The sequence below is a fragment of the Pipra filicauda genome, unplaced genomic scaffold (assembly GCF_003945595.2).
Source record: "Pipra filicauda isolate LSUMZ 115617 unplaced genomic scaffold, ASM394559v2 scaffold344_size1527164_pilon, whole genome shotgun sequence".
Taxonomy (NCBI): Eukaryota; Metazoa; Chordata; class Aves; order Passeriformes; family Pipridae; genus Pipra; species Pipra filicauda.
The window spans coordinates 854575-867312 of NW_024104470.1; the positions used below are offsets into that span (position 1 = coordinate 854575).

At 57.2% G+C, this 12738-nt stretch overlaps 2 protein-coding genes across 6 annotated transcripts; both read right to left on the reverse strand.

Annotated features, from left to right (window-relative positions):
- Window positions 1-243: 243 nt before the first annotated feature.
- Window positions 244-4509, reverse strand: CD74 (CD74 molecule). Of its 3 annotated transcripts, none has more exons than XM_027718260.2 (9): window positions 4404-4509; window positions 3004-3179; window positions 2797-2888; window positions 2655-2708; window positions 2387-2482; window positions 2065-2155; window positions 1496-1684; window positions 1066-1158; window positions 244-917 (listed from the first exon to the last, which is right to left on the reverse strand). In XM_027718260.2, the coding sequence occupies exons 1-9, from the start codon at window positions 4472-4474 to the stop codon at window positions 913-915; spliced, it is 867 nt and encodes a 288-aa protein (XP_027574061.1). In that variant the 5' UTR covers window positions 4475-4509; the 3' UTR covers window positions 244-912. The 3 variants fall into 3 exon arrangements, with proteins under 3 accessions (XP_027574061.1, XP_027574060.1, XP_027574063.1); XM_027718259.2 differs by having other exon boundaries at window positions 244-920; XM_027718262.2 differs by lacking the exon at window positions 1496-1684 and having other exon boundaries at window positions 244-920.
- A 3942-nt stretch (window positions 4510-8451) lies between these two features.
- Window positions 8452-11374, reverse strand: RPS14 (ribosomal protein S14). 3 transcript variants are annotated; one of them, XM_027718245.1, is made up of 5 exons: window positions 11246-11374; window positions 9971-10121; window positions 9502-9663; window positions 9247-9323; window positions 8452-8563 (listed from the first exon to the last, which is right to left on the reverse strand). In XM_027718245.1, the coding sequence occupies exons 2-5, from the start codon at window positions 10117-10119 to the stop codon at window positions 8496-8498; spliced, it is 456 nt and encodes a 151-aa protein (XP_027574046.1). In that variant the 5' UTR covers window positions 10120-10121; window positions 11246-11374; the 3' UTR covers window positions 8452-8495. The 3 variants fall into 3 exon arrangements, with proteins under 3 accessions (XP_027574046.1, XP_027574047.1, XP_039240212.1); XM_027718246.2 differs by lacking the exon at window positions 11246-11374 and adding an exon at window positions 10512-10842; XM_039384278.1 differs by lacking the exon at window positions 11246-11374 and adding an exon at window positions 10225-10242.
- Window positions 11375-12738: the final 1364 nt, after the last annotated feature.

Consider the following 12738-nt stretch of genomic DNA (forward strand, 5'->3'; position numbering starts at 1 on the left):
ATCCCCTTGTGCTCCGTGGGTGAGGGCAGAGCTCTCTGGCTCCAGGAGGGAGATGGCTCCTGGCACAGGGGGCTGCTCCTCTCCTCTCCTCTCCCCCCCACACTGTGACTCACTGAAAGGAGACTTCAGCCTCCCGGGCCATGATGGGGGCCAGGGGGGCCCCAGGGTGCATGGGAAATCAAACAAGGGAGGGGCCAGCAGTGGGGAAAGAAACACATACAGTCCTGGGTGAGGACACAGGTGTCCAAGTGTTTGCAGAGATTTTTCTTTGTCCCTTTTTTTATTAAGATGCATTTATTTTTAACCTACGACAGCTGCAAACTGCAAGCACAGCCCTGCTAGAGTTGCTTACAGGACTTTCTTATTCAAAAGTTTATTGGAAATAATTAGCTTTTGAGCTCATTTATAAAGGAACAATCAGATATATTCAGGAAGATTAGAAGCCCCTCTGCCCACGGTTACCCACTGCTGCGGCTGTAGGCGAAGATCTCTGTCTACAAATCTGAACACCCCACAATAAAAACCCTCTACTCCAGTAGTCTAACAGGGCTCCAGCCTACGGGGATCAGTTAAGAAGCTGGTGGATATTGTTTTGCTGCTTTTAATGTTCATTTAGTGCAAGGAAGCATTAATTCTTCAGCAGGGGTGAGCTCTGCCACTGCCTGGGTGCTGTGGGATGTCGATGAGCCAAAGGGAACAGGATTTATGGATCTGACATGGTTGAAATAATTTTCCAGCCTGCTTTACCCAGCCTCTGAGGGGACACTTTGTCTCTAGCACTGATAGTCGTGGCAGCTCAGCCCCAGCTGCTGTTCTACAGCGGGGGAAAGGTCAGCAATGTAAGCGCAGAAAAGAAACGGGGGAAAAAAACCAGAGAGGAGCTGGGATGCTGGAGGCAACTGCTGGCATCTTCTACTCTGCTGTGGGGGGAAAAAGAGGAGGTAGTCAGCAGGACAGCTCAAGGACCAACCAAGACCCCTGTCTCCATCACAACCTCCCCAGCAGCGCTTTGGTGCTCGCCCAGGAGCTCCCCTTCCCGGTCCTGGACTGCACTTGGACACTCACGTTTTTCCACATTCAGCTTGAGCGTGTCCACCCCGGAGAAGATCATCTCGTCCGGATCCGGGGTGGCAGCGGCACTGGTAGGAGCAGCAGCCCCTGCAAAGGGAGGGCAGGATATGGGTGCGGGACCCCAGGGCTGCCCCATCACGCCCCATCCCACAGAGAGCAGTGGGGGAGAGGCTGCACCCACTGCTGAGCTGGGGGCTGGGGGCAAGGGGGGCTCATGGAAAACCCTGTCTGCATACCTTGGCTCCACCTGCAGAGACCTGGGCTGGCTGTGGTTTTAAGGGTCCCCTCTAGTCTTAATCTGCTGGCACCAGAGGGGTGCTCCCTACAGCATGGATGCCTCTCCTCTCCTAGCTCTCCTCCTCCCTAATCCCAAGCAGTCCTTGCATACTGCTCATTCCTCTCCTTCCCCTCCCTGGCAACCTACCGGAGCAGTCCAGCTTTCCCCGAGTAGCAGTGCCCTCAATCTTGGTGCCATTTTTGTAGCAGCACCAGCAGAAGCCAGTGGAGAAATGGCACTGCTTGGGCAGGTAGTCACCGTTCTCATCGCACTGTGGGTGGAACCGGCCTGGATGGACACCCCCAAAATTGGCCTCGGCCTGGCACTTAGTTTGCACTAGGGCAACAGAAACAGAGGGGAGACCCCATCAGCCTCTCAGGCCCTTCTCCCCCTCAGCAGCCTTAGCAGGAGATTCTACCCACAAGCAGTTTAATTTAAAGGTGAACAAGCCCCAGCCCCGTGACCTTTCTCAAGCTCTTAGGCTAGCCAGGGGTGGAGGATTTGGGGTGGTGCTCCAGCTGTTCAGCCTTTTGCTCACCCCAAATGCCCTGCATGCAGCAGACAGAGATGCTCTGTGATGTCCTATAGGCCACCAAGTAGAGGCTCCCCACGGAATGAACAGGACCATGACCGGAGCGAGGGCTTGGCTCCCTGTGGGATGCCCCATGCCAACACCTCCCTGACCCTCCCCAGCTCAGCAGCCCCATCCCCAATACCTTTAGTTGCCGGGATTGCCTTGTTCTCCTCCGACTTGGGGTTCTTGGCCATCTCAAACAGCAGCCAGTTGTACATCCAGGATTCCATGGACTGCAACGAGGGGGACCAGCACATTAATGGGCATAGGGGGAGTTGTGGGAGCTGTGCCATGAGCTCCAGCTTGGCCAGGGAAGGTGGTGAGCACCATCCCCTTCCCTGGGGTGGGAGTGGCCGAAGCCTGGCTCAAGCAGGCCTTTGTTTTTCCACGTGGGGACATTCCAGTCCCTCCCCCAAGCAAGGGACTCCTGGATGGGGAAGAGTAGGATGGCAGCAAGCACTGACCTTCAGGTCTGCGTGAGCCATGGTGTTTCTCAGTCTCTTCACATTGTCCAGAAAGTTGTCCTTCAGCTCCGGGAACATCTTCCCAGGGTCTGCTTGCTGCAAAGAAATGACCACAGTGAGACAGGGCAAAGAAAAATCAGGTGGGAGTGTGCTGATATCATCCAGACAGATGCTGCAGGAGGCCAAGAGCTCCCACCAACACCCAAAGAGACCCCAAAACAGTGCAGGGGGGCAGCTGTGGGGCAGATGGGGATGCAGGGGACCTTACCAGCAGCAGGTGCTTCACTAGGTCCTCAGTTTTGTTGCTAGCAGGGGCCATGGCCTGAGAGAAAAAGCAAAGGAGCAGTGTGAGCACAGCAGCAAGCCCTGAGGGCAGCAAACAGTGCCAAGCAATGGTGAAACTCTCTTACCGGAAGGTCTGCAAGGGGGCCAGCAGGCAGGACCCTCATGACCAGCGGGGTGTTCACCATGGCCATCTTCATCTTGTTCACTGGCTTGGCACCTGCTCAGGAAAGAGCACCGTGAGGAGCACCCACAGGGCTGGGTGGGCCAGAGGGAATCTGTCCCCTCTCCCTGGACCCCCCCCCCACCACACTGGTGCCCATGGGGCTACTGACTGGCAGGCAGCTTCCTCTGCAGAGCCTCCAGCTGCAGCGTCTGGGAGGTCTTGGTCAGCTTGCTGATCTGCCCGCTCTGCTGGTACACGAAGTAGATGGTGACAGCCTGGCCAGCGATCAGCAGGGCCACCAGGATGGAGAGCACGGAGAGGCCGGCTCTGCGCCCCAACACCGACCTGCGGGCACGGACAGGGAGCTCAGGAGATGATCCTCTGACATCACCCTGTTCCCGCCCCAAACACGCCCTTCCCGGGGGGGTTTGCAGCCAGACAAATGCAAATTCCCCCACTGCAGGGTGCAGAAGTGAAAACTCAGTGTGAAGGTCACACCAGGAACTGAAACTCACTGTGCGGGCGGGAGGGGGGGGCACGGGACGGGTACCGAGGGGTACGTGGGCACATTTAGGTGCGGACAGGGGACTGCCAGGGGACTTTGGGGCACGATATCACTCTGGGCATCTCCTTTTGTGGGATTATGAAGCCACCTGAATCTCCGCTGATTCCTGAGGCAGAGGACACGGCCCATGGGATGCCGGACAGCAGTTAATTCTTAAAATTTTGTGCCAGATGCTGCCCCGCCGGGTGAATGTGGCACTATAGGGGTGCAGCGGTGCTCCAGAGGCCACTCCCTGGCTCCGCTGCCCGACGGGGAGCGGGCACTGCCCGGCCGAGGGACATGTCCCGAACGGGACAGCGCTGCGGGGGTGTCTGCCCGGAGACTGGTGATGTCACAGCTCCAGGGACTCTGATTGGCTGGAAGCTTTGGCGGGGGCTGCCCCCGCGGGGCTTGGGACATGGGGACTAGTTGGGACACGCGGTGGCAATGGGATGGCGGCCCCGCAGAGCCAGTTGGGTCCAGGGCCCGCGCCTGCCCCATAGGCACGTCATCAGCCTGCCTGTCCCACAGCCTGTCCCATAGCCATGCTGCCTCCCCCATAGGTTCAAGCCATGGCTCTCTGCCCCACAGCCACGCTGAGCCTGTCCACCCCATCGCCATGACTTGTCCCCAACTGCCCCAGAGATACAGTGACCCCCTTCAGCCTCATAGCCACCCAATGTCCCCCCATCCCATAGCCACCCAAGTCCCGCTCCATCCCATAGCCACTCCATGTCCCCCCTGTCCCACAGCCACACTGTGCCCCACCCATTCCATATCCTCCCCGTGTCCCTTCCTGCCTCACAGCCATGTTCTGGCCCCTTCCACAGCCCCCTTGGCTCCACAGTGCCCCGTAGCCACCCTGCGCCCCCCACCTTCTGCCCCGTAGTCACTCTGTACCCCCTTGGCCCAACTGTGTCCCCTTCCATCCCGCACCAACGCAATGCCCCCCCTGTCCCACGTCCCCACTTGTGCCCACTTTGCCCTCTCCGTGCCCCCCACCCCTTGCCCCCCAGCAGTGGCACCTCTGGGTGTTCCCAACGCTGAGCACGGCGCTGCCGCGGTCAGAGATGAGGTCCCGCTGCTCCTCTGCCATGGCTCCGGTGGGCTCCCCGATGGAAATGAGCACCCCCAGCTCTGTCCCTGGAAATACCCTCCGGTCCCCACCCTGCCCTGACACCCGGGGGGGGGAGCAAAAAAAAAATCCTATTGGCTGCTGGCACTTGCATCACTTGTTGCCAGGCAGAGCTCTGCTCCACAGGTCTCCGGTACAGAGTTTATGCTGGACTCGGTGGTGAACACCGCGGCTACTCAGTGGGGGCATCGCTGCCCCCCCCCACGCCACGGGCAGGTCACAGTGCCCAGCCTGGTGACACCAGTGACATGGGTCTGAGGGCTCTGGTACCCCTGGGGGGGCAGGAGGTGGTATATGGGGGGGGGAGGGTAAGAGGAGCTGAGAAACGGGATGTGCTGTTGGGATGGGGGAGGTGAGAGACGATGTGTGAAGAAGGAAGTGGGGTCCAGAGGTGGGTTACCAGGCGTGGGACACCATGGGGAGAGACCCCACACCCAAGACTAAGAGGAGAACCCCCGTGTGGGGGCACACTGTCAAGGTACACCCCTGCTCACTGATCTTTGCTGCTGGGGAAAAACTGCACTTCAGCTCAAACCCCAGGCTGAGGGTCACTTCAGACCCCCCTGGCTGGGGGGTGCTTGGCCAGCACTTCTCAGGGTGAGGGGGAACAATTCAAGGACTAAGTGCTTTCCAGCCCTCCTTGCTTTGCCTGCAGCAGCTTCCAGAGGCTGAACCCCCAAAGCTAAGAGAGGAGGAGCAGCCCCTCGAGGTGAGTGACCCCAAAGCACCAGTGGGAGTGGAGCATCGGGGATTCCCAGCCCTCCCAACAGCCCTGGAAGTGCTACATGGGCAGAAGCAGCACAATGCTGGGTTTGGTGATTTTATTCAAGGTCCCAGGGCAGTGCCGGGGTAACACACCCCCAGTGCCCACACTGAGCCAGGGTCACACTGTGCCCAGCACAGAGCCGGCTCCAGCGTCAGGATCCAGCTCCACCGTGCCCAAGGCTCAGCCAAAAGTGAAACTGCGTGTGAGGCACTAAAAGCCAGACACCACCGGTTACCTGGCAAACCTGCTGGGGCTGGTTCAGCCACTCCTTCTCCTGGGTTAGTCCTGAGCCACCTGGCTGGAGGGACACAGAGCCAGCCCTGGCTGTGCCTGGAGAGCAGAGAAAGAGATCGTCATAGAGCATTTCCAGGCAGCGGGGCAGGGTTTCCTGGCAGTTGCTCTTCCTGGAGGAGGCATGGTGGGACAATGCTCTGGCTTCCCACGTGGGACATTGCAGCCCCACTGTAGAAGGGCTTAGGTGCCCGGAGCCTGGTGTCCCACCCACAGGCTCCTGTGACCCAGCTGGGAAAGCCCTGGGCATCCAGAGGTACATGGAGCACCAGCCCAGGAGTGTCCATCAGCCTCACCCCAGGCTACCAGTGATAAAGCTGTACTTAGAAACCATCAGAGGTGTTTGAAAAGAAAATGAAAAGGGAAAGAAAATGGAGAGAAAAGGGAAAAAAGAGGAAAGAAAAGGGGGCTAAAAAGGAGGAAAGAAAAGAAGGCTAAAAAAAAAGGAAATAGAACATAAAAGCTTTCCATAAATTTTTTGTCTCTCTCCTTGTGGGCACTGGGGGTTCTGGGAGACACACAGGTTTTTCCTCGAGGCTCCAGACCTCACTCAGCTCCTCGTTTGGGCCACAACTCCTGCCTTGAGGCCACACTCCAGGCACATTCCGTGACCAGCCTCAGCCCAAAGGGGAACCAGAGAGAGTTTGAACAGGAACTTTGCAAGTGAAACCCCAGTGACTCCATGGAGCTGGGCCTGGCTCTGCAAACCACAGACGTGGGCGATAACCTGGGGGTGGGGGAGGGCCTTGTTCCCCCTGGCAGGCTGAACCCCCCAAGCCCCAGCCCAGACAGGCACAGTCAGCACAAAGCCAGCCCTCACTACACACACAGACACTCCCCATAAACTCTTCAGTACTTCACACCCCCCCACACACTTTCAGCCTGTGGCTGTGGCATCCGGTGTTTCCAGTTTGTAAATTGATTTTTCCAGGGAAGATGCAGACCCTTTCAGAGAGCAGCTCCCATCCTGTCTGACCCTCCTCATTCCCCCGTTGCGCAAGCCTGGCACTGGCTCCTCACCACCCTGTTACCCCAAGGCTTTGTGTTTGCTGTTGCCCATCAAAAACTCAACGAGCACCATTACAGGAAGCTGAGGAACCAGTTGTCTTTTTTGGGGGAAAAAAAGCCATCTGGAGAGAGGAGTGGTCTCAGGCTTGGGCTCAGACCTGCTGAGGACCAGGCCGGCAGAGCAATTATTTGAGGCAGGCAGTTGGAATAACCCAGGTGCATTCACAGAAAGCCATTCATCACCAGCTGGGCCTCGTCTCCCAGCTCTCAGCCCCCAGACCCTGCGCAGAATAAGGTCTGGGGAACAGACCCACATTTTCCATTGCCCCTAAGGCTACACCCCCAACAGCTCAGGTTTGGCCCTGGGCAAACTGGAGGGGAAGGGCTGAGCCACAGGGCTCGCCAGTGGCCACAGACTGTGTGTGGGAGGGGAGCACAGCCCCTGAGCAGCCCCATGCCTTCGGCAGGATTAGCATCCCTCCTGGGGAGACACAGGGTGGGCAGGCACACACATCTCACCTCCATGCAGCCTGGGAGCCATCACCCAGCTACAGGGGGGTTGCAGGTGATGCAGTTCCTCGCTGAATCACCCGAGGCAACCACCTGGGTCAGGGCAGGGACTGCCAAGAGCCATGAGAGCCATCCATGCCACTCTGACAGGAGGGTCTTTTCCTCCAGAAAGGTGATGTGCCAGGCAGCCACTCTGTGCTGGATCTCTGGTTTCTCTTCCTCATTCAGCATTTCCCCCCTGGGGAGTACACACCAACGCAGGAAGCCATTTCAAAGACGTCAGATCTGCCAAGAAATCAAAGGTATTTTTGCCATTAATTGAGCAGCAAGCCCAGTGAGCAGCCTGCCCATGGCACATCATGTCCAGGGCACCAAATGGCATAGGGTGGGTTGCTCAGCCATCCCTGTGCACACAGCAGGGCTCCAGTTTCCAAGGATTAAGGGTTAATAGAGCAAATCCACCTTCATGTGGAGCAGACACCTTCCCACTTCTAAACTGCCCTTAAAACCAGCAGGGCTGAAATGGCCTGGACCTGGGCGGCCCTGCTGGGCCTGGGTGGGCAGCAGAGGGGAGAGGAACTCAAACAGCACCCAGAGATGAGCTGTTTGTGCTGCCACAAAGGTCCTGCGTTGGATTTGTTATTGCTGTAGTTTTCCACAAAAGTGCCCCGGGAAGCAGCCACACCAATATCCCCTGGGATGGAGCAACACACAGCAAGTTTTCACTGTGTTCAAGAGTTTATTAAAAAACCACTGACTGGAGCTCTTGGTCACACACACACAGTCCCATTCCCTGCACTCCCGAGTTGTCCCCTCCTCTGTTCAGCTCCGTGTTGGCTGAGCTGCTGCTGGTTTTGTGTTTTCAGCAAGTTCTCAACACAGAGTTCAAAGAAAACTTTAAGTACAGGAAAACAGCTATTTGAGTGGCAAACTGCACTTTTAGGACAGTAGGGGAAGTTTATTCTAAAATTTTCCATGGCCACATAAAAAAAGCACTATGGCTGTGCCAAAGGAAATGCTGGCTTAGGAACATCTGCACAGGCAGGGGACTTTTTTTCCACAGAAAGGGGAAGTGATGAATTAAGCAGCATTTTGCAGAAAACACAGCAGTAGTTTCTCACTCCCAGCCCAGCCTTTTTTCCCCGTGGCAAGGACACTTCCAAGAGATCATGACTCAGTTTGAAAGCACAAGTATCCAAGCAGCTTCTGCTTTGAAGCCCAAGACCCATCATGGCTTTGGATCAGCCAGCCTAGTTCACCTCCAACCTCCCCCCAACCCAGAGGCCCAGCTCCAGAGCCCAAGCCATCCATGGATGGCATTACATGGAAGTCCAGCACACCCCAGTAAGAAAACACAGCTGAGCAGAGGTTTAAGAGAGCTTTAATAAACAGAAGATGCAGCGCTGTTTACAGACGACGTCCACGGCGACCACCCTTCCTGCGAGTGCTGTCGGAGGGGATGGGGGTGACATCCTCTGCAGGGGGAAGAAAACCCAAAACACACTGTTACCTTCCAGAGGTACTCCCAGAAACCAATGGGGCGCAGCCACCAACCCCAGCCTCATGGCTGCACCTCGGCAGTGCAGGGGCCACACATGGGCAAAAGGTATGCTCCGTAGAGTGGAACTTGGGAACTTCCCACAAGCTGGGTACCCAGAGCTTTTAATGTATAGGAAGCAAAAATTCCCATCTCCTGTCCCACTTAAACCAAGCAGCCACAGGGTTTCCAAAGAAACAGGATGCTTGATGAATTTTCAGCACAGCCACCACCGCAGCTTCTTGTGACTCCCCCACAAAGTTCAGGACTCTCCTCCAACAGCTGGAGAACTCCACTATAACTGAGTCACTGTCTCAAGCTGAGACCACCAAGGTATTTTTAGGTGACTGAACCGCTACGGGACAAGCGCTGTGACATCCAAGGAACAGCGGTACCCTGCTGTGAGCTGAGGTTTGCCCTGTACACAGAAACCTGGGTTCTGAGTTGTGCTCCCACCACCTCCTGAGGAATCATCAGTTTAGGGATCTGCTTAAATTAAATCCTTCCTTTGGTGCCACCTGAGCGGCCACGAAGAACATCCCAAAGTTAAACCATCAGACCAAGCAGCACACATGCCTACAAAGCTCCTTTCACTAATTAATCCCGTTCTCCCTCACTCACCAATGCGGCCAATCTTCATCCCAGAGCGGGCCAGAGCTCTCAGGGCTGACTGAGCACCAGGTCCAGGAGTCTTGGTCCTGGACGAGAGTCAGAACCAACAACCCCTTAAATGACTCAGAAGCTGAACAGAGTTTACAAACAACTAGCAATATTAAAAATCCCACCTTCCCCATCCCAAACCATCCTCCTCCTGTCCCAGACCCAAACCCTTCACCATCAGCCACCACAGTGACCAACAGTGTCCCTGTGACGTACCTGTTCCCCCCAGTTGCACGTAGTTTGATGTGCAGGGCGGTGATGCCCAGCTCTTTGCACCTCTGGGCAACGTCCTGGGCTGCCAGCATGGCTGCGTAGGGAGAGGACTCATCTCTGTCCGCCTTCACCTTCATCCCACCGGTCACACGGCAGATGGTTTCCCTACAGAAGGAAAAGAACGACACTCAGGAGAAAGCCATTCCTTGTTCCTCCCCCCAAAACAGCTTCTGGGTAGGGAGAGAACCTGTTATTGTCAACGTTACCAGATCAATAAACTGCCACCCAGTACCCTGAGTACAACATTGATCAGAGGAGCTCACCAAGCCACCTGGTTCGTGTACACGCACCATCCCATTGGGCTCAGCAGAAGCTCCAGGACTTTGGTGGAACCTCTTGCCAAGCCTAGTTTCTGTTTTCGCACCTGAAGGAGCCATGTATCACAGCGAGGTGATGGGTGTTCAATACTCACTTGCCAGAGAGATCAGTCACGTGGACAAAAGTGTCATTGAAGGAAGCAAAGATGTGGCAGACACCGAACACATTCTCTCCTTCAGCCACCTGCGGTCCCAAGCTGATGACCTGCTCCTCCTTCTTCTCCTTGCCCTTACGAGGTGCCATTTCTGAACAATCAAAGTGAAGCGTGAGTAATGCTAGGTTTCTCAGCATTGCTAAAGGATTTTATGAAATTCCTACTGTCTCAACCAAGCAAGAAAAATGAGTTACCGTTGGCAAAACAGAAGTCGCAATTTGGGGGTACAAGCGGATTTCTTACAAACCCCGGGATTCCCAGCTTTGCTGCATGCTGGCACACAGGTCACCACCCACAGCTGCTTAGTGGGGTCTCTCCTGCTGCGCTTGTCCCCAGGCCCCACCACAGCTGCACACGAGGGGGGCCCTAACCAGCAGTGCCAAGCACTTCCCCTTGTTTGTGTGACTTTATGGAAAGAAAATACCAAGCCAAACAACTATTAAAAGACCTCATTTGGTCACTAAGGTCCAACTCTGCACACCTTTTAAGTACTAGCTTGGGTTCTTCCATGTTACTGCTCTCCTAACCACATCCTTGGGACTAGCCCAGGTAAATCTTCTGCCTCTGAAGACGACACTCAGCGACGGGAGACAGCAGACCCGGCACTCGGCTGTTTGTTTTGGCGGCCATGGATCCCGTGCCTCTGCTCCTGAGCACAGGAAGACGGTTCCCTATTGCCCTCTCCTGCCAAATACTTGCTACAGCCGGCGCCCTGCACAAGTGAGATGTTCAACCACTTCGCTCAAAAAACCAACTCCAAGAGAACCCGCGTTCACCCTCGCTGGTCCCCCCTCCGCAGACAACATTAATTTACACCAGTGCCTGCGCGGCCGCCCCGACAGCGCCACATCCCCTTCCCGACACATCCACAGGCCCCACGGACAGCGCCGTCCCCAGCCCAGTGAGGCCGACACAGCAGACGCTGTACCGCCAGGATCGACCCCCGGGCGACGACCCCGCCGCTCTCCCGCGCTCGGGGGGCACAGCCCCGGCCGCTCAGGGCCGTGCCGCCCTGCACCTCCCGCCGGCAGCTCCGCTCCGCCCGCCCTGGGCTCGCCTGCGGCCCGTGGCCCCGCTCGGCCGGGCGCGCCCGCCCCGCGCCGGGAGCGCTGCCCCACGCAGCCCCGGGCCCGTGAGGGCGGGCGCAGAGCCCGGGGCCCGCGGCGAGGCGCGGGCAGGCGGATGGCGGCGGATGCGAGACAACCCCGCACTCACCTGCCCGTCTGCTCCGGCGGCCGCCACGGAAAGGAAGCGGCGGGGTCAGGGGGCGGGGGGCACCGCCTCACCCGGAAGGGATGGAGGGACGCGACGTGTCCCCGACGGCAAGCACGAGGCTGTGCCCTGATCCCGATCTCGGTCCTCATCCCGATCCCGATCTCGATCTCGATCCCGGTCCCGATCCCGATCCCGCCACGCCGGACGCCGCCGCCACACCGTGACCGGCGCTCCCGAGGACAAGCAGGGCCGACCTCCCCAAGATGGCGGCCGCCTCGACCTTCCGAAGATGGCGCCGTCACCGCCCTCCTCTGCCTCCCCCACTGACCTCCCCAAGATGGCGGCTGCCCCACCACCTCTCCCCTTCGGCTCGACCTTCCCAAGATGGCGCTGCCACCTCCTGTCCCTCTGCCCCTCACCAAGATGGAGGCGGGCGCGGTTGGGTGGTTGGGTTCCTGGCAGACCTGCCCCGGGAAAGCTTTGGAAACGAACCAGTGTAAAAAACAACCGGATGAAGATGGCCGTAATTCCAGCACGCAGGGCCTTTCCCCCGGCTACACAGCCACAGCCGGCACTCAGCCATGTTGGGGCACAGGCCTTTCCTCCTTGCTCCGCTGTGGGGACTGAGCACAGCGAGGTGTCATGGGGGTCTCCAGGCAGCTGTTTGTCCCTGCCCCAAGCTCAGGCAGGAGCCCTGGCTAAAAGGAGGTGCTTGGGAATTCACCCACAAGGGAATGTGTGTGGTGGTTAAGTATGTGTAAGTCTGGAGTATTTTTCATCAAGGAGATAATGGGAGAGGTTTCAGTCTGGTGATTCTCCATGGGAAGCTCCAGCAGCTGATGGGAGCAGCGCAGGCTGTGCAGCTCTGAGCGATGGCACAGGGACCAGAGCTGTGATCAGGGAGGTTTGTTCCAGCTCTATAGCAAAATTTGTAAATTTTCACATAAAGGTGATCCTGCAAGCAAATATTTTCTGGTTCCAAATAATTTAGAAAGCGCTCAGGAGAGTAAGGACGGGGAACATCAGAGACTTTTGGAAAAGAGGCAGATTGCAAACCTCTGGCGCTGCCACCAGGGAGAGGAGGTTTGGTCCATAAGGCTCTCTGCACTCCCACGTGCCAGGTTTCTTCCCTGGGAAAACCCTCTGTGCTCAGGGATGCCCGTCTTGACCTAGTGGGCCACTCTCACTCACTCCTGTCTTTGTTACCCATTTGCCACTGTATCAGGGATCTTCCAGTTTAAATACTGAAGGAGAGGTTTTTAAAATATACATTGGCAGCACTGCTGTAATTCCAGCCGGGGGCTCCAGTGACAGCAGCCGTGGCCTGATTTGGAGGAAAGGGGAAGGAAGGAGTCAGCAGCAGGGGGTATTGCAAGGTCAGCCTGTATCAGGCCATGTGTGGCTGCGGGTGACCCCTCTGAGGAGGAGCCTGGGGACAGTCAGGGGTGCGTGGCAGCCAGGCAGGGTGGGTTTATCCCCATGGAGCCACATGT